Below are 23,139 nucleotides of genomic sequence, written 5' to 3' on the forward strand. Positions count from 1 at the left end.
TAAAAGCTGATCTTGCTGAAGAGGTCGTAAAGAACATGATATTAATTCAATATTACTAAATAAGCGGGCACCGAATTCGTTTGTACTTTTATAGACTTCATTGGACTTTACTGTATATGTGCTCCCACCTCTCCTATCTTAATTATGTATGATGATTTACAGGGAATTACTGTTGAACAACAACCTACTGCGATCCCTCCCATATGAATTGGGGAAGTTGTTTCAACTCCAATCACTCGGGTTGAATGGCAACCCTCTGTGCAAGGAGTTTCTGAAATTGTATGCGGAACCTAATGGAACTCAGAAGCTTTTGACTTACCTTCTGGACAGCTTAACAGGTAAGGTTTTTTCTTTTCCTAGCATGAGTTGGACTATTTTCAGGAAGTTTCAAAATTACCAGATTTTTTTCTATTATTTTAGAATCGTGGTCTTCGAGGTATGCAATTTTTTTATGTTATTTATCAGGATCTTTGTCAATTCTGCAAGTTTCAGTTGATGCAATTTTTGATATTGTATTGGAAAGGCAAATGCACTGCAAAAGTACAGACTTTTGGCAGGAAGATTCGGAAATACAAGATTTTTATCATAAACCTAGAATAGTAGCTTCAGAGGTATGTAATTTTTTAAAGTTATATTCATTCCATCCCGGTCGGATTCCATAGGTTTTAGTTGATTCCTTTTGTATTTCTACTCTTAACTTTCAAAACCCGAATTTATTTTTCCATTCTAAACATCTGTCATTGACAGTTCAAAAAGTGAGGTATAGGCAATGAAAAACAAGTATTTTAGGCAACCACTGTATAGAGGAATTTTTTATGAAGTAATGGAAATAGAAGGATTTAAATGATGACGCACCCTCAGAGACCCTATTCACACTCAGTTATTTAAAGTCATAGATGATTATTCGATTTACTGTGAACTAAGGATGACACACTTAATTTGTATCACATCACAAATTTTCCACTGCATTCCGTGGTACCAGTTTTGGGAACTGAATCAACTGGGCTCGTGGAAAATTGTTTACTAAATATTTTTTATTTTTAAGTTTCTAACCAATTTTCTCAATGATTTCTAAACACTGCTTATTTTGAGTCGTTTGGGAATTCATTGAACAATATTCATTTTTAAAATTCACATCTCTGGGTTTCTTCTTTTTTTAAATTAGTAGGTAGGTGTAGTTTCTGAAATGTCGCAAACAGGTATTTGCTGTTGGAACAATACACTAAGCATGCGTTCACTGGAAATTTTATTTATCCTCAAGTTCAAAAATATTCGAAAACTATATCATCTGAGTACGTCCTTTGAATTTTAAGTCACCACAGTCATTAGGAGATACCCTTTTAATCAGTCTAAAGCCTGAATACCTACTGTCATCCTAATTTTTCGGAGTTCAGGAATCAGACCAGTGTGATTGTGGTATTTTCTGGTTTTTGAGGACCATCACTACCACTTGTCGCTCATTAAAGGGCTTTTGCAGCTCAATGGACATCCATGTGATCGTGGTTTTTCATAAACACTCACAATTTTTGGGCTCATCAGGGGTTTGAATTGGCAAAGACTCCCAGATTGGTTCTTTATAGTTTAGCAGACTCTCTAATATAATTTTCGTACTTTAGGCACCAGTGGGTTTTGCAATTTTCCAATGAGCTTGTTATGTGATTGAGGTTTCTTTGGATTACCACAGGCAGGCCCGCCACATCCCATCTCGGGCCCTGTTGCCAATTTTCTGGCCCGGGCCCCTAGCACAGGGGGGGGGGGGGGGGGGGTCCGGGGGGCCTCCCCCGGGAAATTGTTGAAATTTTAAATCTATTTGGACGCATTATGAAGCTCTTATGATGGAGATTTTCCATCAATTTCTGCAGAATAATTACGCCTTTTTGTTTACTTTCAGCACCAAAAACTTTCGAATTGTTGCATTCAAAACATCTATAAATTTTTTTTTGAGGGGGCAGATGATAATTTTCAATTCTATGGGGAGCCGGGCCCCCCTGGACTCCCCTTTCGTACGTCTATGGCAAGGGAGTTAAGCCATTGAAGTCGAGGATGCCCAGAAAGGAGCCTCTTAGCATCCAACAACGGAAGAAAATGAAACACCGTTACTAAAAATATCATTCTACATGTACTCAAAATCTTGAAAATCTCTAAAAAAGTAAGAAAAATTTTATAGTGCCCTAGCGTGTTTTTGAAACTTTATTCACCTTCTGCGGAATTTTTAGGGTAATTTTTTCACTTTTCCCTACGAGACAAGGGTTACACATGAATTCGTAGTGGTTTGTCACCTGCGTCACGGGCCCCTCCAGGGCCCGGGCCGCGGTGCCAGGGACCCAGTATCCCCCCCCTTGTGGCGGGCCTGACCACAGGCACAATCAGGTTTCGGCAGTTTCTCTTTGAATTTCCGCTTTTCATGAGTACTCATGACAAACTTATAATTGTAGTTTTCTGCTGACTTTGCAGACATTTGCAATTTTTCTCTTATTTACAAATGACTGGACAGCATGTAAATACACAGAGCTGAAAAACTGAAGAAAACTCAATGATATAATTTTTGAATTTGTCGTGATGCAACAGTTATTTGCCACAAATCCTCGGTTTCACAAACTCTACTTCAACTCAACATTTTTAAATTAATTAGGAAAGGACCGAGCCACATTTTGGGAAAAAATAAGTTTACAGTTGTCCAGTGCTTAAATAGTCATCCATTTTCGTTTGTCCAAAATTCATAACTCAAGAAAGATATTATTTTACTGATTTAAAAGTGAAAGTTGATTGAAGTGAGTTTATTGTAAAAATAGGGGTTTAATTTTAACATTTGAGTCTCTTGGAGGTGTGCAACTGAAAACCTCTCTTTCAGTGTGCCAACTAGGTGTGGCTTTGTGCCTTTCATTTGAATGCAATTCAACTTAACACATGGTTGAAATTTTAAAACTTTTTTTAATCCTCCTCAACGTGAGATCTGCCTGAAATTGCCGTGAGTATAGGGAGTTCAACAGACAACGGAAACTCTTAACAAGATTTCAAGTGGAGGCAGTTTTAACATTCGTCATGGAATTCCGGTCCATGTATCAAGTATATGGAATGAATAACCAATGTACCATTGATGAGATTAATAATGCTCAATTAAAGTGCAAACAATTAAAGCTGAAATCAATTGATTTCTAAAGAAGAAAAATATCTCAGTGATGTACTTTTAGGGCTGCTTTCATAGTTGCTCCTTATTAGTTTCTCTCCTTTGAGAGGGTTGCATGGCTTGGATTTTTATCAGGGGAAGCTCAAAAGGCAGTTTAGATAGCACCCTATGAAGGACTATTTTTATGAACTTATAGTAAAATTTAAAAGTATGGCTTTGGAAGTCAAGATGTGCAAGGGATTACCATTAAGTAGGTCTGTACTTACGGGACGAAGGGGACGCCCCGTGAAAGGGTGGCGACAGGGGGTTTTAGAAGAAATAAGGGTTTGTCAACTCCCTGAAGGGCTTTGGGAGGATAAGGAACTTTGGCAGCTAGGGGTCGCAGAGCGCCAAAGAGCGCTATAAAAGGGACTTTATACATACATACAATATCAGGGAATTTTCAATTTCCCCCCGGTATTTTGGCCATATTTATCAGGGGAATCGGGAAAATGTTAGAGATTTTTATTTTTGAAATTTGCTAGACACCCTGCTCCGGTCGCCCAAAGAACCTGAAGACTAAAAAAAAGGTCATCACTATTTGGGGAAGCATTTTTCGGCTCGCGCGAATGCGTGGAAAACAGGGAACTTTATCGCCCTCTACAACACTACCGTGCTAAGGAAGGACGCCGTATGGACCTTCGAGAGTTGCCAAATTTCCCCGAGTAAAACATGTATTTTTGAAGAGAATTTCGCATACTTTTCCTTGAAATTTTCAGATATTTTAGATTCAATTGTGAACCAAAATCTCTAAAAAATTGGAGGAAAAATATTCAAAATTTTCCCAGTAAATTCGGTTTTTACCGAAGGAACCTTGGCAACGGCTGAAGGCTCATACGGCGTTCTTCCTTAGCATGGCAGAATAGCAGTTTGCCGGAACCGGCGGATGACGAAATACCAGAGCAGGGGTGCCCATCCCCCCTGAAAAATTTTGAATTCATACGAGTCCCCCCCCCCCAAATCTGAGTTTCTTCGCCCCTCCATCAGGGGGTCTGGGGGGTGTGGAATACCCCCCGGCGAGGGGGGTCAGGGGGGCCTTCCCCGGAAAATTTTGACATTGTTTCTGTTATTCGGGGGCAATTTGAGGCATTTCTTTCAGGATTTCTTGTAAATTCTGCTTATTTTCAATTCAGTTTATTTTTGCATGAAATTCTAGGGGGAAAATCAAAATTCTAGGGAGAGAAGTGAAAATTCTAGAGGAGGAGTCAAAATTCTAGGGGGGAAAGTCAAAACTCTAGGGGGGGATTCAAAATTCTAGGGGGAAGTCACAATTCTGGAGGGAAAACCAGAGCTCCCCCCTATTTCAACAGCGAAAAGTTGCTCGTATGAAAAACCCGGGTTGGGCACCACTGTACAAGAGGGGAACCCTGGACGAAGGAAAAACAATTAAAGGAAACCTAACCTAACCCAAGCCAGGTTCCCGCGGGTAGCAGTGTCCTCGCCCTCCGCCCTCAACAGTCGCTCGCCTGCCTGAACTACTTATCACGATCGTTCGCCTTTTCATCGCTCAATTGAATCCGAGCGTACTCGCCGGGTCCCCCCGCCCCCCGCAGACTCCCCCCGGTTCCCCCCATTCACGGCGGCTCATCCCCACCCGCGGGAGCGTCGCGTGTCGCTCTCTCTTCCCGCCGCGGCGGCCGGCGCCTCGTCAGTGGCTTCTCGACCCGGGCGGCAGACGCGACCGACCAGCTCCCAGCCGCCGATCCCCACACCCGCGCGCAAGCAGACCCCTCGTGCGTCACCCCGCGAACCAGTGCTCGAACCAGTGAATCAGTGTGGTGATAGTGTTTGTGTCGAGGAAATCCAGTGTCAAGTGTTATTCGCTAATGAGTGCTAGTCAAGCCCCGGCGTCGGGTGGACCATGGGCTTTGCCCTCCCTGCGCACTTGCCGCTCGAGAGGTACATCGGAAGCTGTCTGATCTCCCCATGCCCGCCCCCGCCGCCGCAGTTCTCGCCGCCCCCGCTCCAGCCGCGCAAATTCCAGAGGCAGTTCTACAACTCGAAAACCCTGCTCCGCAACGCGAATGGCCCGCCGCCGCCGGACAGAGCCGCCTACCCGCCCAACCGGAGCCTCAAGGCGAACCAGAGGCATGGGCTCTTCGAGGAGCCCGAGGGCGTCTGGACGATCGGGGTCCCGCTCCTCGCCGTCCAGCCCTTCGTGAAGTCCAAGAACAGCCGGACGACGAAGAAGAACCGGAAGTACGGCGGGGACACCCCCCAGCCCGATGCTAGCTTGCCGCCACGCATGCTCCACAACAGATCTCAGTTCTCCAAATTGGCCGTCCACACCCAAGGCGTGCCCCTCATCCAGTCGAGCAGGTACGAGCAGAGCTGCAAATCGAAGAGCGGCAAGGCCGGCAACCCTTCTTCGCGGAACGCTCCCCTCGACGCGAACAAAATCGCGTCGGGTCGGAAGGACTCGGCGGGCTCGAGCGGCAAGACCGGCGAGAGCTCTAGCGTCAGCGACGAGAACCTGTCGTGCAACTCCCTGGAGAACAGCCTGCCGCGGATAATCAAACCGCGGAAGAGGCGGAAGAAGGACCGGAAGCCCAACGGGGTCCCGAGCGCCGCCCCCGACGACAACAACAACACGCCCAAGGAGGACGACTCCGGCAAGGAGGCGACGAAGAAGGACGGAGGACAACCGGACGGAGGCGAGAAAGCTCCGGAGGATAAGTGCGCCCCCGAGTCTGGAAACCCGGACGACGCCGCCGGGAAAGAAAACGAAAGCGCGGAAAAGGGGATTTCCTGCCGGTGCCGGTACTGCGACCCCAGCAGCGTTATCTGGAACGTGAACACGAGAGGGTACTCCCCGTCGCTGGTGTCCTGCATCCTCCCCCTCGGCGCGGAGCACCAGCACCGGAGTTCCGGCCCAGTTTCGCTCCGCGGTCCCGGGCCGCCGACTCCGGACTCTCACGCCAAATTCCCGCCCCTCGAGGCGAAGACGAAGATGCCCCCGAACGACTGCCGCTTCCCGCCGCCCAACTTCCACCGGCCGCCCAACCCCTTCCCGTACCGCGGCAGCCCCCCGTACCACAACCCCATCCCGATGAGCAGCCCCTCCGACCGCGGCGGGTTCGCGGAGTTGGAGTTGTACGCCGCCGGCAAGATCGGCTTCCCGGCCCCGGAGCAGAAGCTCCCGGAGTTCACGCAGAGGTTCGGCCTCCTCAACGTCTCCAGCTTCCACGTCCCGACCGGGTTCATCGACACGTCCCGCCGCCGCCCCCGCTCCCGCCCAAGATCGAGGAGCCCCCGCCGAGGATCCCCAACTACGCCGCGCTCGTGTCCAACCGGAGGTCCTGGGACGGGCACGACGCCAACGGCTTGGCCTTCCGGAAGAACGAGGCGCAGCTCTACCAAAGTTCCGAGTTCCCGAGCCCGGAGGATTCGAGCCCCAAGCCGGCGAGCCCCTGGCCCGTCTTCAACGAGGAGCACCGCGTGGTGGAGCGCGCGCCCGCCAGGACGCCGGAGAAGGCGGTCGTCGACGAAAGCCCCAGTCCGTTGGGGTCGTCCCCGGCGAGGTCGCAGAACCTGGAGGTGTCCTCGGAGATCGTCACATCGCCCAACGGACACAGGGACATCGAGATCAAGTTCTTCATGACTTCCAGCCCCGCCGCCCCCTTGACGCAACCTTTCATGACGTTCCCCTCTTGTGCTAAAGTCCCGGACTTCACGCCGAGTTTGAAAACGGGAACCTGAAGAGGATCCAGCCGTTGGGATCGTCCTCGACGAGGGTGCAGAACCTGGAGATCGTCCTCGACGAGGGTGCAGAACCTGGAGATGGTCCTCGACGAGGGTGCAGAACCTGGAGATAGTCGCATCGCCCGATGGATACGGAGATGTAGAAATCAAGTTCTTCGCAATGTCCGCCCCCTTGCGCAACCTGCTATTTAGTCCCGGATTTGACGCCGACTTTCAAAACAGACGGTTCACTGCTGGTGCAGTAAGTTCTTTTGTAAAATTCTTGGTCTTTTTTTTTTTTTGGCTGTCACGTTTATAATCCGTTATTCAGGTTGATCAGACGAGACTCATTTAGATCAAGGATAAGTCAAAAATTGAGATGTAGTCGAAAAATCCAGTTGCCCCTTTTTTCTGTTTTTCGCAGTTATCTAGTTTGTATGATGGGTGCGCTAAAAATGACGAAAAGATGCATGATAGCAATGAAAACGTGTACATGATGATCTATGAGTTCTACTGACTTCTCCTCTGAAAAAAAGGCTTTTTGAATGTTGTCATTAGTCGGTCTCAGAACCTAGCTAACTTTTTGCATCAACGGGTCCCCCTCTCTTTTTTAAACTTTTTTGTGAAAGTGAGGAGTGCCTTAAAGAGCAGACGCCCAAGTAACCAAGGTTCATATGTGACAATACTCTAACTTTTATAGAAACTGAAAAGAGGTTTTTATTCTCAACCTAATTTGAAACATCTAACAGTTTATTCAATGCTTTGGAAACCAAAAAGCCCTGGGTTTTACTGTCTTAAAAATGTACCGAAAAACTTATTGCTTACCTGTATTTCGACAGCTCCTCGAGGAAGATAATCTAGAAGTATTTTATTTGTCAAAATATCATCTTGGCTGATAACTCCTTCCCGATAACCCCTTAAGATCGTCTGTCGTGCGATTTAATAAAGTACAAAAGAGCACCAAGAAGTGAGGCAAGGGTGGTCTGGCCAGGGGTGCAAGGGTGCTTCAGCCCCCCCCCCCAGAAATTCTGACGGGTAGATCTGAGGGTCCCGGCAGTTTTCTTTCAGGGGCCCTCAAAATTTGAAATCGCACATGAAAGAGGACATTAAGGTAGTTAGAGAGGGCCCCACTCGAGAGGTAACGGCCCCGAAAACGTAACGTATCAGCATTTGGAGAATTTTCGAGCTAGACCGATACCGGTGAGGAGTTATCAAATTTTGGTATTTGGATTTCTATCGTCTTGAATTTATGTACCACAATTTTGTACGTGCATAGGAAGATGTCTTAGCCATGAGAAAGAAAGTGAAATATCCCGAATGGTATTCAGTGAATAAAAGAAATATTCATTGAGATCGTCTCATTCCACCCGTATTTATCCATATCAAAATCAATGAAGTAAAAATATCTTTAAATTTATGAGTTGTTGTAAAGTGTGCTTCTTGAATCGACCTGAACATAATTTTAAGAACTCTGTGATAAGCGTGTAGAATAATGATACTTAATGGAACTTTTCTAATACAGTAAACACGTGTTCGGTTCGTTGAAACCAGTTGAAGAAAGTTCGTAACATCATGGATTTTTCCTTGAATTTTTTTTTTTTTTTTTTTTTTTTTGGAAATAGACTTAAAATTGGTTTTATTTAAATTTCACTGAATTAATTGTTCCAAACATCAACTCGAAAAGCAGTAATTTCCTCGTCACCCTTCGAGCTAAAAATTGCACCGAAGTTTGCCTCTAAATATCAGACACTTCCTAAATTTGTCCATTATTTTTCTTTTTCTTTTTGAACTTCTATCTGATAAAGCTTTACAGGTTAGTAACGAGGCGTAAATGATCGATTGAATGAAACTTCAATCTGATAAAGCCTCGACATTTCAGATCTGTAAATGTGGCGTGGCGTGCTTTCCGATGTATTGATTGATCTGCCATTTAAACCTTGGTAAAGAATCGATGAACAGGGTTTTCGCAACGAACACCTAACAATCGATTCCTTACCACAGCTATAAATGGGGAAATATCGTAAATCGATCATTTACGCCTCGTCACTGATATGTAAAGCTTTTTTTCTTCAACTGTAATCTCCATGACTGTATAATTGTAGTATTTTAAACATGGAAGGTGAGGGTCTGCTTTTTAATGGATTATCCGAAATTTAAGCACTTGGGGCATTTTTATATTCATGTAAACCAACTTTTCAGACAGTACATACTTACATATTGTTGTCATCATAATTGTGCCAAAGTAAGTCTTCATTGTTAACATTCGGAGAATGGTTTTATGCGTTTTCTTCGTTCATTGTTTTTGTACATCTCCGTGTAACTTTTTCTATGTAATAGTTTCACGAGATCTATGTGAAAAAGTTGTAAAAAAGTAAAGGGTTTCCCAAGAAATCAGCATTTAGACATGACCAGCAAAGAAATTAGCCCGACAGTGCTCTACTGCTTTCATGTTCTCTCAGTAAAGAGAAATGAGGAAGCTTGGTCATTAAAAATAGTGAGGAAGAGAAGGTTAAGAAGGGACCCAAAAAAAGGACTGGTGACCTATTCGTTTAATCCTATTACACTTCCCTGAATTTGAACTTGGTCTTTTCTTCTGAAACAAGGAGAATGTAGTTTGTTCTCATTAGCTCTGTCCCGAGTTTAGGTGTTTTTTTTAAAAAAAAAAAGTAAAAAAATAAAAGGGGGAAAATCAATGGTCAAAATTGATCAATTATCGGAACTGAAATGAAACTACCCAGTACAGTTATTCTCAACTTGAGAGCTTTTTCATAAGTGTGTATCAGTGGTATTATAGTTAAATTTGCGCATTTCCTGCGAGTACTTCTCGTCTCCTATTTGCCTCTCAAGCATTGCCTCAACACCTCCAGTTATTCTCAATTGTATTTTAAATCAGTCAGTTAAATGTTGAGTTAAATGTTCAATTTACTTCTCTAATATGTGTAAAAATTATTGTTCGCTCTTTTTTAAAAGGTGCGTTGCACTGTAAGTGATAAATATTCCTGTCGAATGGAAAAGTGTTGGTCTTTTTCCTTCTCTTTCTTTTTTTAATTTTTATGGGAAAATGGACTTCTATGTCATTATGAGCTATAAGCCAAATGTATTACTGTAGATTTTTACTTCTCTTTTTTCACGTTTCAATAGAGTGCCTAGGTATTTTATTACTAACGTTGTTATGAAATCCGTTTTCCAAAATTGTCTCCCTCCCAAAAACTTGGACTGTTTTTGCCAGTCAAAACCTGGTGGAATATATTTATTTTTATTCTCCAGTCCTAAAGTTAAGAATTCTGCTTGTTCCTCCAGCTGAAGCTTTTGAGATCCCTATTATTTTACGGTTAAATTATTAAATTGATGAGCTATCTGCTAAGTCGTGAATTTTACGAAACTTACTGATTCTGATTATTTCCGCCTCTAAGAACTTAAAAATCCTTTTCATTAGAAGTAAAATCCTATTTTATGCACTGTGCGAAAGTTAATTCACACCTTATTCGAGTAAACCAACAAGCATGGCGATGGCGGAAGTGCGAAACCACGTATTTCCGTTTGCAACGTCGCAGACATTCCCCCATAATTTATTTTTTCTCTGGAAAACTATAGACAATGTAGTTTCTTGAAAACTTCTTTGAATTTCCTTCTCTGTCAGCAGAATGTCCTGTAATTTCTGTGCAGATTTCAAGTTTTAATGTTGGTTTTTTTCGCTTCGAAGAAATAAGATAGGAGCGGAAATTTTAAACCATCGCAATGGAAATACGTGGTTTTTCACTTAGGTCATCGATCTGTTTTCCTCTCAATGTTAATTTTATTTTTACGTTTGCAACTTGTCTCATAAACCGTATTTATTCTGTACTATTTATTCTTGTATTTTTATTTTAATTTAAATGGTTGTGTTCTATTTCAACAAATAGTTTACTAGGATAATTCCTCGAATTATTTTCCTTCTTTGTAGTTATATCTGATATATTATGGTTTTTGTTATTTTTCGCCCGGAGAAGAATTTCCTGTGATAGAATTTCAAACTATTTTCATTTTTATATATGTAGACAAATGAGGGTTAACAAAGAATGTATCATTCTGTCAACTTTAATGGGTCAGTATTGGGAACAAGAATATCGTAATGAAGAGTAAATTCTGACTGTAGGCTCCAGCAGTAACCTCCTATTCGGAGACGCACTACTCATGTTAACATTGCTAACCAAGAATGTGGACGTCAATTTTCAGGTTTTTTTCATGAAGTAAAACTCGGAAAGAAAAAAAAATTGATTCAGAGATTTTTGAAAACTAATTTCTCTCAGCCTTGCTTTTTCGACCAAGATTCAAGAGAGCGAAATATCCTAAACAATATTGGTAGGTCACCCTTCTGTGTGATTTAATTGGACAAAATCGTACCCTGCCCGGTTGGAAAGCCTATGCTTGGATTACTGGTTATTATCTCATTTGGACGTATTTATGCTAAAAGGAACTATGTCTCACGCAATTTCTATGCACATAGTTCCTTTTAGCATAAATACGTCCATTTCTTCTTCTCATTCTAACCCCTTTCAGTGTTTCAAATGAACGATCGCTTGTACAGTATTATGTTATCGTTTGAATACCGAAACTTATCAACTTAACTAGTTATTGAGCTTTCACTTCTAGGTTCTATGTTCACTTGTTTTTGTTATTGTATAGTTTTAATGCACTGAAGTGTTCTTAAACTGGTGCTTCCAAACCTCCAGTCCACAAATGATGCCAAAATCTCAGTTTTTTTTCTTGAAAAGTGCATCCGTTTAGGTTTTTTAGGCACTATCGTTTATTCACGTATATGTTCAACCTTGCGACTAAATCGTTCGAATTAACTTTGGTGCTGTCGATTGCGTACCATTAAACTGCCGTGCTAAGGAAAACACCCGCAAGAGCCTTCAGGCGTTGCCAAATTCCCTTTGATAAATCACGAATTGAGAAATCGGGGGAAAATTTATGAATTTTTCTCATCCGATTTTTCAGAGGATTTTGTCCATAATTTGTCTAAAAAGTCTGAAATGTTGAAGGAAAAGTATTCATACCTTTCTTCAAAAATAAATCTTTTCTGAGACGAAATTTGGCAACTTTCAAATGCTCATACGGCGTTTTTCTTTTCCTTAGCACTGCATTGAAGTCATGTTGATATCTTTATTTTTATAACGTCGCATTTTATCGAACCTATTCAAGCTACTGGTGTATTTCACAAGTTTTTGGCGTCCCTTAATTTTTGGCAAGATCGTCAGTATGAGTTTACCGTGGAAGAAAATAAGGGGAAAAAGAAATATCTTCATTTTCCTCTCAATGTCTTGATTATTCATGTCGATAAAAACTCAAGATGCAGGGCGAATAATCCACACTCATAAAAAATGACTTGAAGAATCATTGCATTCGAGAAGAGAATCAGACAAGTTGGTTGAGTCGTACGCTAGAGAGGAATCATCGTAGAAAAATAGATACATTTGTTGGCTGCCTTACATAAGAGCGTAACTGCACCCTGCAATGAACCCTTTCGTCTCCACAATTTTATGCTTTTCTGGGCTCATTTCAATATGCAGTTACGCCCTTTTGTCAGCTCGGCGACGATTTCAACTATTCGAAACAATCCTTACAGACTGCTTTTGCAAGATCTTAAGAAAATTGTGAAAAGTTTTGGAGGAGAATGGCGCTCGAGAAATACTTGCCGGATGATTGTGAAATCTGAACCACCGCCATGTTCATTAAGAATAATTTACCATGATGATGATAGGATGGGCTTGGAGGACAAGGCGCGTAAGTGCAATTTTTGAAGAAAAACTGAGTGACTAATTATGTCAAGTAAAACTAGTCTTAATGCATATTCTGTGAAAAATGCGCTCCCAAATTCGAATTTCTAAGCATCAAAAAGTCAGGCTGAACTTTCTTTCCGCCCTGAGGATCCATGTAATCACGCAACTTCAAACTACGTTTCTCGAAATAGAAAAAACTGTACTTGTGCGCCTTGTCCTCCAAGCCCCTCAAAGAGACTCTACTGTAAAAAAGAAATCCTGGTCTAATTAAGATGGGAAGCACAAGGATAATTCCCTCACGACTTCAGCTTTCATTATTCGAGTTCAAGTCGATCCATTTTTTCATCTCAAGAAATGGCTAATAATTGCTTTTATGTGGACTGTGAGGCTCTTCAGGTTTGGGAGCACGGACATAATTTTTTTTAATTTATTACTTAATTTATTATAATTCATAGGTTCTTTAAAAATGTTCCTAAATTTTGCTGTTGGGGGTTTGTTACATACCTGAACTGATTATTCTGTATCTCGATTTCGACAGGGTAACAATTTCTTTTCCTTTTGAAGGGAGCCTAAAATTGGGGCCTAGCATGCTTCATTATTTCCACCCTTTTTCTATTATTCAATCCGTCATTTTCGCATCTTACATGAGTTACATTACAGTTTAAATCCAGCCTTTCTTGCCAATGTCTCCATAGTATTTGTTTTGAATGCGTAAAATAATAGCAGGCAAGTGATTTTTTTTCAATAAGTATGTATATTTTCCAACAGATTATGAAGTGTACTTCATCAGGTGTTTATTTTATTTTCATTGGAGCTTTCAAACAAGTTGTAAAGGGAGTTTCCTTTTCTCTTGAAATTAGTGCGTATTTCCAGCAAGTTTGACATGCCTTATGATAATTGAATAAAGAGTTATATTTTTTGCAAATTTTTCGAGATCTATCTTATTTTTATCTTGCCTCATTTTTTTCCAATTTGGACCGTTGATTACATTTTCGCTAAGCTTCCTTCAAATGAAAATTTTTCCCCCTCAAATGTATTTTCTTTAGCAATTACATGATTGGTTGGCACCACAAAAATTTCAGAATTTGAGAATTCAACAGTTGCATGACAAATAGAAAAGCCAGGAACCTAAGGTTTTTCAATTTGAATGACGATTGTCGACCCCTTTTCCTTGTTTATAATGCGAATTGATCGTCTATATTCTCAAATTGCGATGTAACTCGTACCAAACTTTGGTAATATATTACAAATTTTCTACAGTTTTGCTCCAATAAAGTTTTAAAATTTTTACGCAAACTTTTGTTTAATAAAATTTCCCACAGAAATCAATTCGGACCTTCGGCTCAAAATAATTTTACACTCAAGCAAATAACGCTTTTGATATCAAACTCTCTCAAATTATGAGATCATAAGATTTTTCTCAAAGCACTAGGGCATAAGCAAAATTGTACTGGAGTTAACACATATGTTTTCTCCTGTTTTTAGTCATGTATTTCTAATTTTCTCCTTTTTTTTGAAAGATTTCCAAAAAAAAATCAACATCGTCACAATTTTTAAAGACAATACTGCTCCCTAGAAAAAGAAAGTGAAAATCTTTTAATCGTCTCTCAATCTCATTGTTATCTAGAACATACAATTTTGGTTTGACATTTAAAGTTTATTACTATCGACTGTGAAACTTTAAAAGTACAGATTGTGTTTCATTCATTTCATAATTTTCGATTTTTATCTGTTCTAATTTCGTCGATCAGATCTGGAAAAATTCAAGTATCACATGTTTAAAGTCATTTAAAGTTTTTTTGCCGATTTTTATCAAAGAACCATTTTCCACTTAAATTTAATATTGAAGCCAGTAAAAAAAGGAAAAAGAAAAGCAAAATTAAAATCCTACGCATTCGCACGTGATGGAAAATAACTATTCTAACTTTAAAACAAGCCGTAGCTGAATGAGTGATAAAAATCACGCTCTGAGTTTTCAATATGGATTAAATAAACAAAAGGGAAAGAAAAAAAAAAGGCTTTGAGTTGAGACAATCAGTGCTTAAATATAAATGAGAATCACTTTCTGAGTTTCAGGTGAGCTCACTATAAAATTTTGGGAGTGTTTCGAACAAGCATTCTCTTGTGTCCGAAACAGTACGTCGCAAACAGTTGAGATAATTTTCGTGTCAATAGAGGACACAACATTCCTGCAGCATTACTTTCGTAATCCTCCGTAATTTTATCCTATTTTGGGGATATTTTTAATCTCGTTTTCTTACTTTTCCGGGTCAACCCAGAACGGTCAAATGTATTATATGAACTGCCCCTAGAACTTAATAAGTAAAAAAACAAGAAAATGGGAAACTGAGACTGAAAACAAGTCGAATACCTGGGATGTATTGGGGTGGTCTCAAACCCCCTCTTTGACCAGGAAACTAAAAATGTAAAAATATCAAATTAAAAAAACCCCTCAGACCCACATCCGTGATAACGAAGAAGAGAGGTTATCACAGAGGTATGTTATATAATGTTTTTTCTGCTTTTTATATTTTTATATCTTTTGTTTCCTGGTCAAGGAGGAGGTTGAAACCAACCCGATAAGTGAAAGTTGGCAAAACTATTTTTCCTCCATTTAAATGTATGCAAAACAATCGATTTATAGTTCCTCACCAGAAATCGATATTTTCAATGGATTTAAATGAAGGGAAAACAGTGTTGCCAACTTGTTGGAATCGCTACTGACCCCGAAACGCTCCGGGCATTCTGTTTGTTTTAGCCTTGGTTTCCCATTTTCTTGTGTTTTGTTTTGTTGAATTGTTCGGGCCATTTTTGCATATTATTCTTATGTCAACAAATACCTGAATAGCATGAGAATTCATCAAAAATTAAGTAAAATTATAATAAGCGAGACATTTTGGCGCTCTCTTCAAGTGCGTACTTTCTGTGCCCTTCGCAGCGGGCCCAGTTCCCCGTTCGATGGAGCAGGTCTCTGGCCGGCAGCGGCGCACACTAGAACCAGTGGCGTCGCGTGAACGATCGATTATCGATATTTCTCCATTTGTAGCTATGTTAAAGAATCGATTGTTAAGGTGTTCGCTGCGAACACACTGTTTATCGATACTTTTCCATAGGTTTAAATGACGATCAATCGATATATCGCAAATCACGCCACGCCACTGTCGCTGCAACCTGTTATCTCCTTTCCTAGTTAAGCAACGAATGTCAGGAATGCGATAGCGAAACATTTAATACTTCATTGCTTTCTGGACTAGTGATTCGAACATCGCCTGAAACTATTTCGAATTATGCTTCTACATACGTTTATCTCAATTGTCAGAATTACGAAATGTTCAGAGAATCAGTATGCGATTTCTTTCTAATTCTTGCAACGTGGAATTCTGGACGAGAGCCCAAACGCAATGGAAATCACGTGTCTGAAACCTTGTGAATTGCATCTTTAATATGACACTTCTAGGAAAACTGAGCACGAGGACATCCTTGGTTTCTAAATTGAACAATTATTGGAGGAAATATGACAAAACAACCTAATCTGCTAAAATACACGTGTTTAAATGAAAAATGGCGCAAGATGATGCCATAAGGCGGCACATTTTCTCACTTTTAAATCTATTTTTCTCAAATTTCCCATGTCAGAAAAAAATTATGGAAAATACTGCGAACTCAGCTCATTAGGCACTCTCAGATGAAGAAATACAATTTTTGTGTGCGAATTGTCCATTACCCAGTATGATCTATTATTAAAATTGTTACGAGCCTTTGTTTGCACAGAATGATTTTTGCGGGAGGACACTCATCTACAAACGTCCTGGGTCATCTTGGTTGTTTGGATCGGGAGATCGGCACCGATATTTTTCTAGTGTTTCTCGTGTTGGACGGTTGGCGGCCCTTTTGGGCCCTAAAAGTTACATATTTCACCGTGCCCGCGACTCTCCCCTCATACACACTCTATAGTCAGATTTCTTCTCATCAACTCACTCCACTGTGCGTCGTGGAAAAAATCGACGAGGCGTGAAACCCTGGACTCTCGGGGCCCCCGCGCGACTTTCACCACGCGACGCCGCGCCGCACAGTGGTGAGTGGATCGAGTTAATCAGAGAGGTTGGACATGATATTTTTCACTATAACTGCTATTTTGGTGTTTATTTCGATCCATTTTACATTGCAAGGAGTGCTTCGAGTTGAAAATTGCACAAGGAAACCAATGGAACTACTTTAAGAACCTCAAAAATGTGTGTAAATGGATTCATACTGCCGTGCTAGGAGAAAGCGCCGCACAAACTTCCAGGCGTCGCCAAATTTCCTTCGGTAAATCACGATTTCTCGGGATAATTGGTAAATATTTTTCTTACAATTTTTCATGTAATTTTGTTGGCAATTTCACCTGAAGTTTCTGAAAATTTGAAGGAAGAATATTCATAGCTTTCCTCGAAAATAAGCATTTTATCGAAGGAAATTTGGCAACTCTCGAATGATCATACGGCGGTTTTCCTCAGCACGGCAGTGTAAGCGGTTAACAGGGTGTCTAGCATCAGGATTTTCCCGAGGATTTGAGGTCAATCAGGATTTAACCCTGATTTCATCAGGATTTGAGGAAATATCGGTCGGAAAGTCAGGATTTGAAAAAAGTCGGCTACCGACCGGATTTTTTTACGCTTTCGCATACGCTTATGCAGACATTAAATCTTTTCTCCGCAAAAATCAGGATTTGGAAAATTTATGAAATCGGGATTTAGCAGTCAAAAATAAGGGAAAATCAGGATTTGGAAAAATTATGAAATCTGGATCTAGCAGTCAAAAATAAGAGAAAATCAGGATTTTGAAAAATTATGAAATCGGGATTTAGCAGTCAAAAATAAGGGAAAATCAGGATTTGGAAAAATTATGAAATCTGGATCTAGCAGTTAAAAATAAGGGAAAATCAGGATTTGGAAAAATTATGAAATCGGGATTTAGCAGTCCAGAATAAGGGAGAATCAGGATTTGGAAAAATTATGAAATCGGGATTTAGCAGTCAAAAATAAGGGAAAATCAGGATTTGGAAAAATTATGAAATCTGGATTTAGCAGTCCAGAATAAGGGAAAATCAGGATTTGGAAAAATTATGAAATCTGGATTTAGCAGTCCAGAATAAGGGAAAATCAGGATTTGGAAAAATTATGAAATCGGGATTTAGCAGTTAAAAATAAGGGAAAATCAGGATTTGGAAAAATTATGAAATCTGGATTTAGCACTCCAGAATAAGGGAAAATCAGGATTTGGAAAAATTATGAAATCTGGATTTAGCAGTCCAGAATAAGGGAAAATCAGGATTTGGAAAAATTATGAAATCTGGATTTAGCAGTCCAGAATAAGGGAAAATCAGGATTTGGAAAAATTATGAAATCGGGATTTAGCAGTTAAAAATAAGGGAAAATCAGGATTTGGAAAAATTATGAAATCTGGATTTAGCAGTCCAGAATAAGGGAAAATCAGGATTTGGAAAAATTATGAAATCGGGATTTAGCAGTTAAAAATAAGGGAAAAGCAGGATTTGGAAAAATTATGAAATCGGGATTTAGCAGTCAAAAATAAGGGAAAATCAGGATTTGGAAAAATTATGAAATCTGGATTTAGCAGTCAAAAATAAGGGAAAATCAGGATTTGGAAAAATTATGAAATCTGGATCTAGAAGTTAAAAATAAGGGAAAATCAGGATTTGGAAAAATTATGAAATCGGGATTTAGCAGTCCAGAATGAAGAAAACTTAGGATTTCCAAAAATGAAAAGAAAAAAAAAAAAAAAAAAAAAAAAAAAAAAAAAAAAAAAAAAACCCGGATACCCTGTTTAAAGTTTCTGAATTGTGTCCGACTTCAATCGATTCGGTCGACTGTACGGCGCTGCCGGTGCATCGCGCGACGACGACCGACGACCGACGACTCCAAGTTGTCACATGTCACGGGCGCTGCCTCCGACTTTCGATTTTACGCGGCTCCCGCGAGGAGAGCGACGCCGGGCGCGGGGCGTCGCGACGCTGGGAGCGGGGCGTCGGGCGTCGTGGGCTGGAATTGGGCCAACACACTCGTCACTCTCAGCGGGAGAAAGTCCCAGTCCCGGGCCGGGCACGACCGGCGACCGGCAAAAGGTGACCGGCGATCCGATTCCGCGGGAGAAAGAGGTGCTCGCTCGAGTTTCCAGTTTCGCCGCCGAACGGCCACGAACGGCGCGAACGCCCGCCGAAAAGCCGAGGAGCTGCCGGGGGAATGGAGATGTTGCATGTGTGAGGGATTTGCGATTTGACCATTGATTTTTATGTAAAAGTTAGCGAGAAACACGATGGTGCCACTGGTTTTCTTTGAAATCATCTCCCAAGCTCAAAATAAGCTCGCAAGTTGAGCCCAAAATGGAGGCGATATCCCACGCTAACGAGAGAGTCCACCTCTACACCAAGACAAACTCTCCATGCAAATATATAGGGAGCAAATACACTAGCAAGGTGTTGCCGTGTTTTCAGTTTTGGAGTCCCCAAATAAAGTGGCAGCCCTGTCAATGTATTTGCTCCCATAGATATAAATTTTTAAGAGCAGCCTAAGACAATGATAACAGTGGAAAAATAAGGATGAAGAAACGGGAAACAAGGCTAAAAATACACAATTAATGATACCCGAGATGTTCCGACTCAAAACTGAGTCATTTCCAGTCGGAAACAATAAAAATTCAAAAGAAAAAACTATAAAAAACCTGAGCCTTACATGGTGGTGGCCGGAATCTGTATTTGCTCCCTATCTTTGCAAGGAGAGTTCGTCTTGATGTAGAGGTGGACCCTAAGGATAGCGTGGGATATCCCCTCCATTTTGGCCTCAACTTGAGAGCTTTTATTGAGCTTGGGAGATGATTTCAGAGAAAACCAGTGACACCGTCGTATTTCTCGCGAACTTTTACTTAAGAATCAACGGTCAAATCGCAAATTCCTGACACATGCAACATCTCCATAGTACCGCGAGTTCATCCTCGAATTTGAGGCCCGGGTTTGGACATGGTGTCCAGGACGAGAGATAAGCGGCCGGGATTCATCGGGGGATGAAACATTGGCTGCCTATCTTTTCCGCACGAAGTACATTTGCGGTAATTTTTCTGATCATCGCTGCCGCACAAAAGCATTTTCGCACAAATAGTTTTCTGTAGTGTGTGGCAGCATCGAGGAAAATGTGAGGCATATTTAAGAAAGGCATATTAAGAATTTGTCAGGGAATTTTACTAAAATGTGTTAGGGAAATCAGGAAAATGTCAGGGAATTTCATTTTCTTTTTGTGGCAATCCTCTAGAAATGCTCAAGTACTCGCAATTTCACGAGCCGATCGATCATCTGCCGTGCTAAGGAAGAGCGCCGTAAGAACATCCGAGAGTTGCCAAATTTACTTCGATAAAATGTTCATTTTTGAGGAAGGGTATGAATATTTTTCCTCAAAATTGTCAGAATCTTCACGTGAAATTGGGAACAAAATTATCTAAAAGATTGGGAGGAAAATGTTCTCAAGTTTAACATAAAATTCGCGTTTCATGTAAAGAAATTTGGCAACGCCTGAAGGTTTATACGGCGTTTTTCCTTAGCACGGCAGTCTAGTATCGCGTCTCCGTTTTTCTTACCCTCGCGTTTAAGTCTCCGAGTCGGATTCGGATTTCTCTCCTCGGATCCGCTATCGTCGTTTTACCCGTCCGAAAGCGCAATTACATCTCGAGATCTGTATCTCGGCGCTGTCGAGGGTTTGCATGAGAATGAAGTTACCCTCTCGGCGCTAGCCGCAGCAGCAAGTCACGTAACAAATTGGACGTCTCGGCGAAATCGAACGCTCATCGTGTGTGCGTTCCTCGTCATCGCCATTGTACACGCAGACATGTGACTAAGCATTCAGCCTACATACTCGTCTTCCACCATTGTTATTTATTAAACGACGCTCTGTCGAGTAATCAGTCGGCCGGTTACATCGGCTCCAGAATCGTGTTTTGATTCTCGGATCGAATACTTAAATTAGCGAAAATAATGAGATCCATCCTGGAGTCTCTCTATAGAGAGAGTTGAGACAACGCGGCTTCGGCCTTGTCTCCACGGGACACTGGAAAAAAAACACATTGGATCTAGAGTGCAGACTCTTAAAAACATCGACAAGAAAAAATACTCTTGATTCAGTCGGATTTTTGCTTAAATCAAGAACCAAGCCTCTTAATTTGAGCAGATTTCCTTTTGATTTAAGCAAAAATCTGATTGAATCAAGAGTATTTTTTCTTGTCAATGTTTTCAAGAGTCTGGACTCTATCCAATGTTTTTTTTTCCTTCCTTCCCCCTCCCCTCCCCCCCGTGGACGTTTCGTGGGATTTGTCCCAGGGAAAAATCTCATTTGCGAAGTCGGGAAAAATATTGAGGTAGTCAATGCTAGTCACAGTATCATCTAAGAGTCCTCGTGGAGTCCCAAGGAACGACTTTATAAGAAGAAGAAGAAATTTTGTTGCGTTGTTTAACGGGGAAAAAGCCCAGAAGTTTCATTCCTGCGATTCGAACGCGGGAAAATCCCGTGAAACGGCCCGTGGAGACAAGGCGTTATGGATGCTATAAACGGGAATATAAAGATTACACAAATCGGACGTTTTTTGTAATCTTTTAGTAACCCATTCCTGAATTCCTGTCTCCATTCCCTCTCTCATTCCGTTTAGCGTTCCCTGCCGTACCCTCAATTTCCTCGTCCATTCCAGTTTATGACACTGCTAAGGCCTCAAATACGGGAACCAATCAAAAATGAGCCGGCCCATGTGTGAAATATTGAATCTATCGATTTCTTTTCGATCATCCGCATGCTTACACGAAAGAGTTAAGAGGCCCCTCAAGAGAGATAGAGCAATGAAAAGCGCGTAGAAGGCAATAAATAGGTCGTTTTCGGAACGGCTAGACTTTGCCTAGTTGGTCAGTGCGCTAAACAGGCGATGAATCGAGTTCATTTCGATTATCCGCAAGCTTCTGATTCTGATCTAAATCGGTGCTATTAAGCATTTAACAGATGCAATTTTGACTCGGCTCTATGGATCACAGACCGTGCAAGGTTGCCAGGCTATGCGATAATTATGAATATTTCCGTGGATTTAAATAAAAAAAATTCTGATTTTTAGTAGTGGCGATGCGATCATCGATATTTCCCCATTTGAAGCTATGGTAAAGAATCGATCATTGAGGCGTACGTTGCGAACACCCTGTTTGTCGATCTCTAAATAGGTTCAAATGGCAGATCAATCAATGTATCTCAAAGCACGCCACGCGCCAAGAAACTGATTTTTAGCACTATCTGGCAACAGCGAGACCGCACGACAGCACAAATTAAACGGTAGCACGAAGAACGCCTCAGTCAGTTGCCTCTTCTATTCGATCGTATGAAATCAATTTCTTTCTTCTTTCCTCTTCCTCTACTTCTTCCTCTTCTATTTTTCTTCTCCTTTCTTCAGTAAAAATGGACGTGTCTCTGTCAAACGGAACTATGTGGATGAGCCCTGCGACCCATAAGAATATATGCATAACAGGGCTCGCATCATAATGCACATAGTTCCGTTCGACAGAAATACGTCCAAATAATAATTAGCCACCTAGAAATACCTTTCAGAACAAGTTAAGGATGCCGGATACACTTTTACAGGAGAGAGTGATAAAAAGAATAAAAGTAAAAAATCGATTCGCCGTTCTTAAAATGACTAGTGTAGTCAAAATTGGCCAGTGCATAACCAATCGATCAATCGAGTTCATTTTGATCATTGGCTGACATAAGGGCGTGACTACACATTGAGATGAGCCCTGAAAAGCAGTGAAACGTATGGAAGACAGGGTTCATTGCATACTGCAGTTACGCCCTTATGTCAGGTAGGCGACGATTTGCAAGCTTATCGCTCATAAATCGTTCCATTTAAACGATTTCGCCGATCGATTGACAGCGCAAATCAATCGGTATTACGCTCTCCTTTCTCTTATGTTTATTCCTCTCGTTCTGCTTACATTTCCTCTCCTCCATTTCCTTTTCCTCTTCTTCTTCTTCTTCTTCTACTTCTACTTCTACTTCTTCTTCTTCTTTTTCCTCTATACAATTTGTGATGATATGCAGACTTTCAAAAATAGTTTTTAACATAATTTGAGAATACGGGACTTTTTACTTCAAAGAAAAGAGTTACTTGAATGAAAAACCAGTGGCATGGGCGCACTATGCGATATTTCGATTGACTTTCCATTGAAACCTATCGATTTACGTGGTGATCGCAACGATCATCGATTCTTTACCGTAGCTCCTAATGGAGAACAGGCCGGATGAAGTAGGTGGCCACATGGGCCGCGGCCCATGGCGGCAAATCTAAGGGGCGGCAAAAATGTGCAATTTTTAAAAGTGTAGGTATAAAAAAAATCGGATTTATAAAAACAAAATTACAAACAAGAAAAGGCGACAAAATCTCTCATTTCCTAAGAGTATAGTAATTTCTAATTTTTTCGTCTCTTAGTGACACAAGAGACAGCATCTTCAATAA

The 23,139-nt window shown here is 41.2% G+C and overlaps 3 protein-coding genes across 3 annotated transcripts in view; 2 read left to right on the forward strand and 1 right to left on the reverse strand.

Annotated features, from left to right (window-relative positions):
* The window catches only part of mRpS14 (mitochondrial ribosomal protein S14), a 121,057-nt gene extending 110,985 nt beyond the window's left edge, over positions 1-10,072 (reverse strand). The window contains exon 1 of the mRNA XM_019048988.2: positions 10,061-10,072. The gene's annotated coding sequence lies outside the window, so the exon portion shown is untranslated. The remainder of the gene's footprint in view (positions 1-10,060) is intronic.
* Positions 1-23,139, forward strand: part of twin (CCR4-NOT transcription complex subunit 6-like twin) — a 101,775-nt gene that overhangs the window by 3,180 nt on the left and 75,456 nt on the right. The window contains exon 4 of the mRNA XM_019048858.2: positions 163-338. Coding sequence (XP_018904403.1) covers positions 163-338 — 176 coding nt within the window. The remainder of the gene's footprint in view (positions 1-162; positions 339-23,139) is intronic.
* Positions 4,789-13,534, forward strand: LOC140225020 (uncharacterized). The gene has a single exon (XM_072302404.1). The coding sequence runs from the start codon at positions 5,028-5,030 to the stop codon at positions 6,765-6,767; it is 1,740 nt and encodes a 579-aa protein (XP_072158505.1). The 5' UTR covers positions 4,789-5,027; the 3' UTR covers positions 6,768-13,534.

Source organism: Bemisia tabaci, chromosome 7, assembly GCF_918797505.1.
Source record: "Bemisia tabaci chromosome 7, PGI_BMITA_v3".
Taxonomy (NCBI): Eukaryota; Metazoa; Arthropoda; class Insecta; order Hemiptera; family Aleyrodidae; genus Bemisia; species Bemisia tabaci.

What these genes read in the sequence shown, in the direction of transcription:
- LOC140225020 (XM_072302404.1), top strand. Translation starts at nt 5,028, where the DNA reads ATGGGCTTTGCCCTCCCTGCGCACTTGCCGCTCGAGAGGTACATCGGA.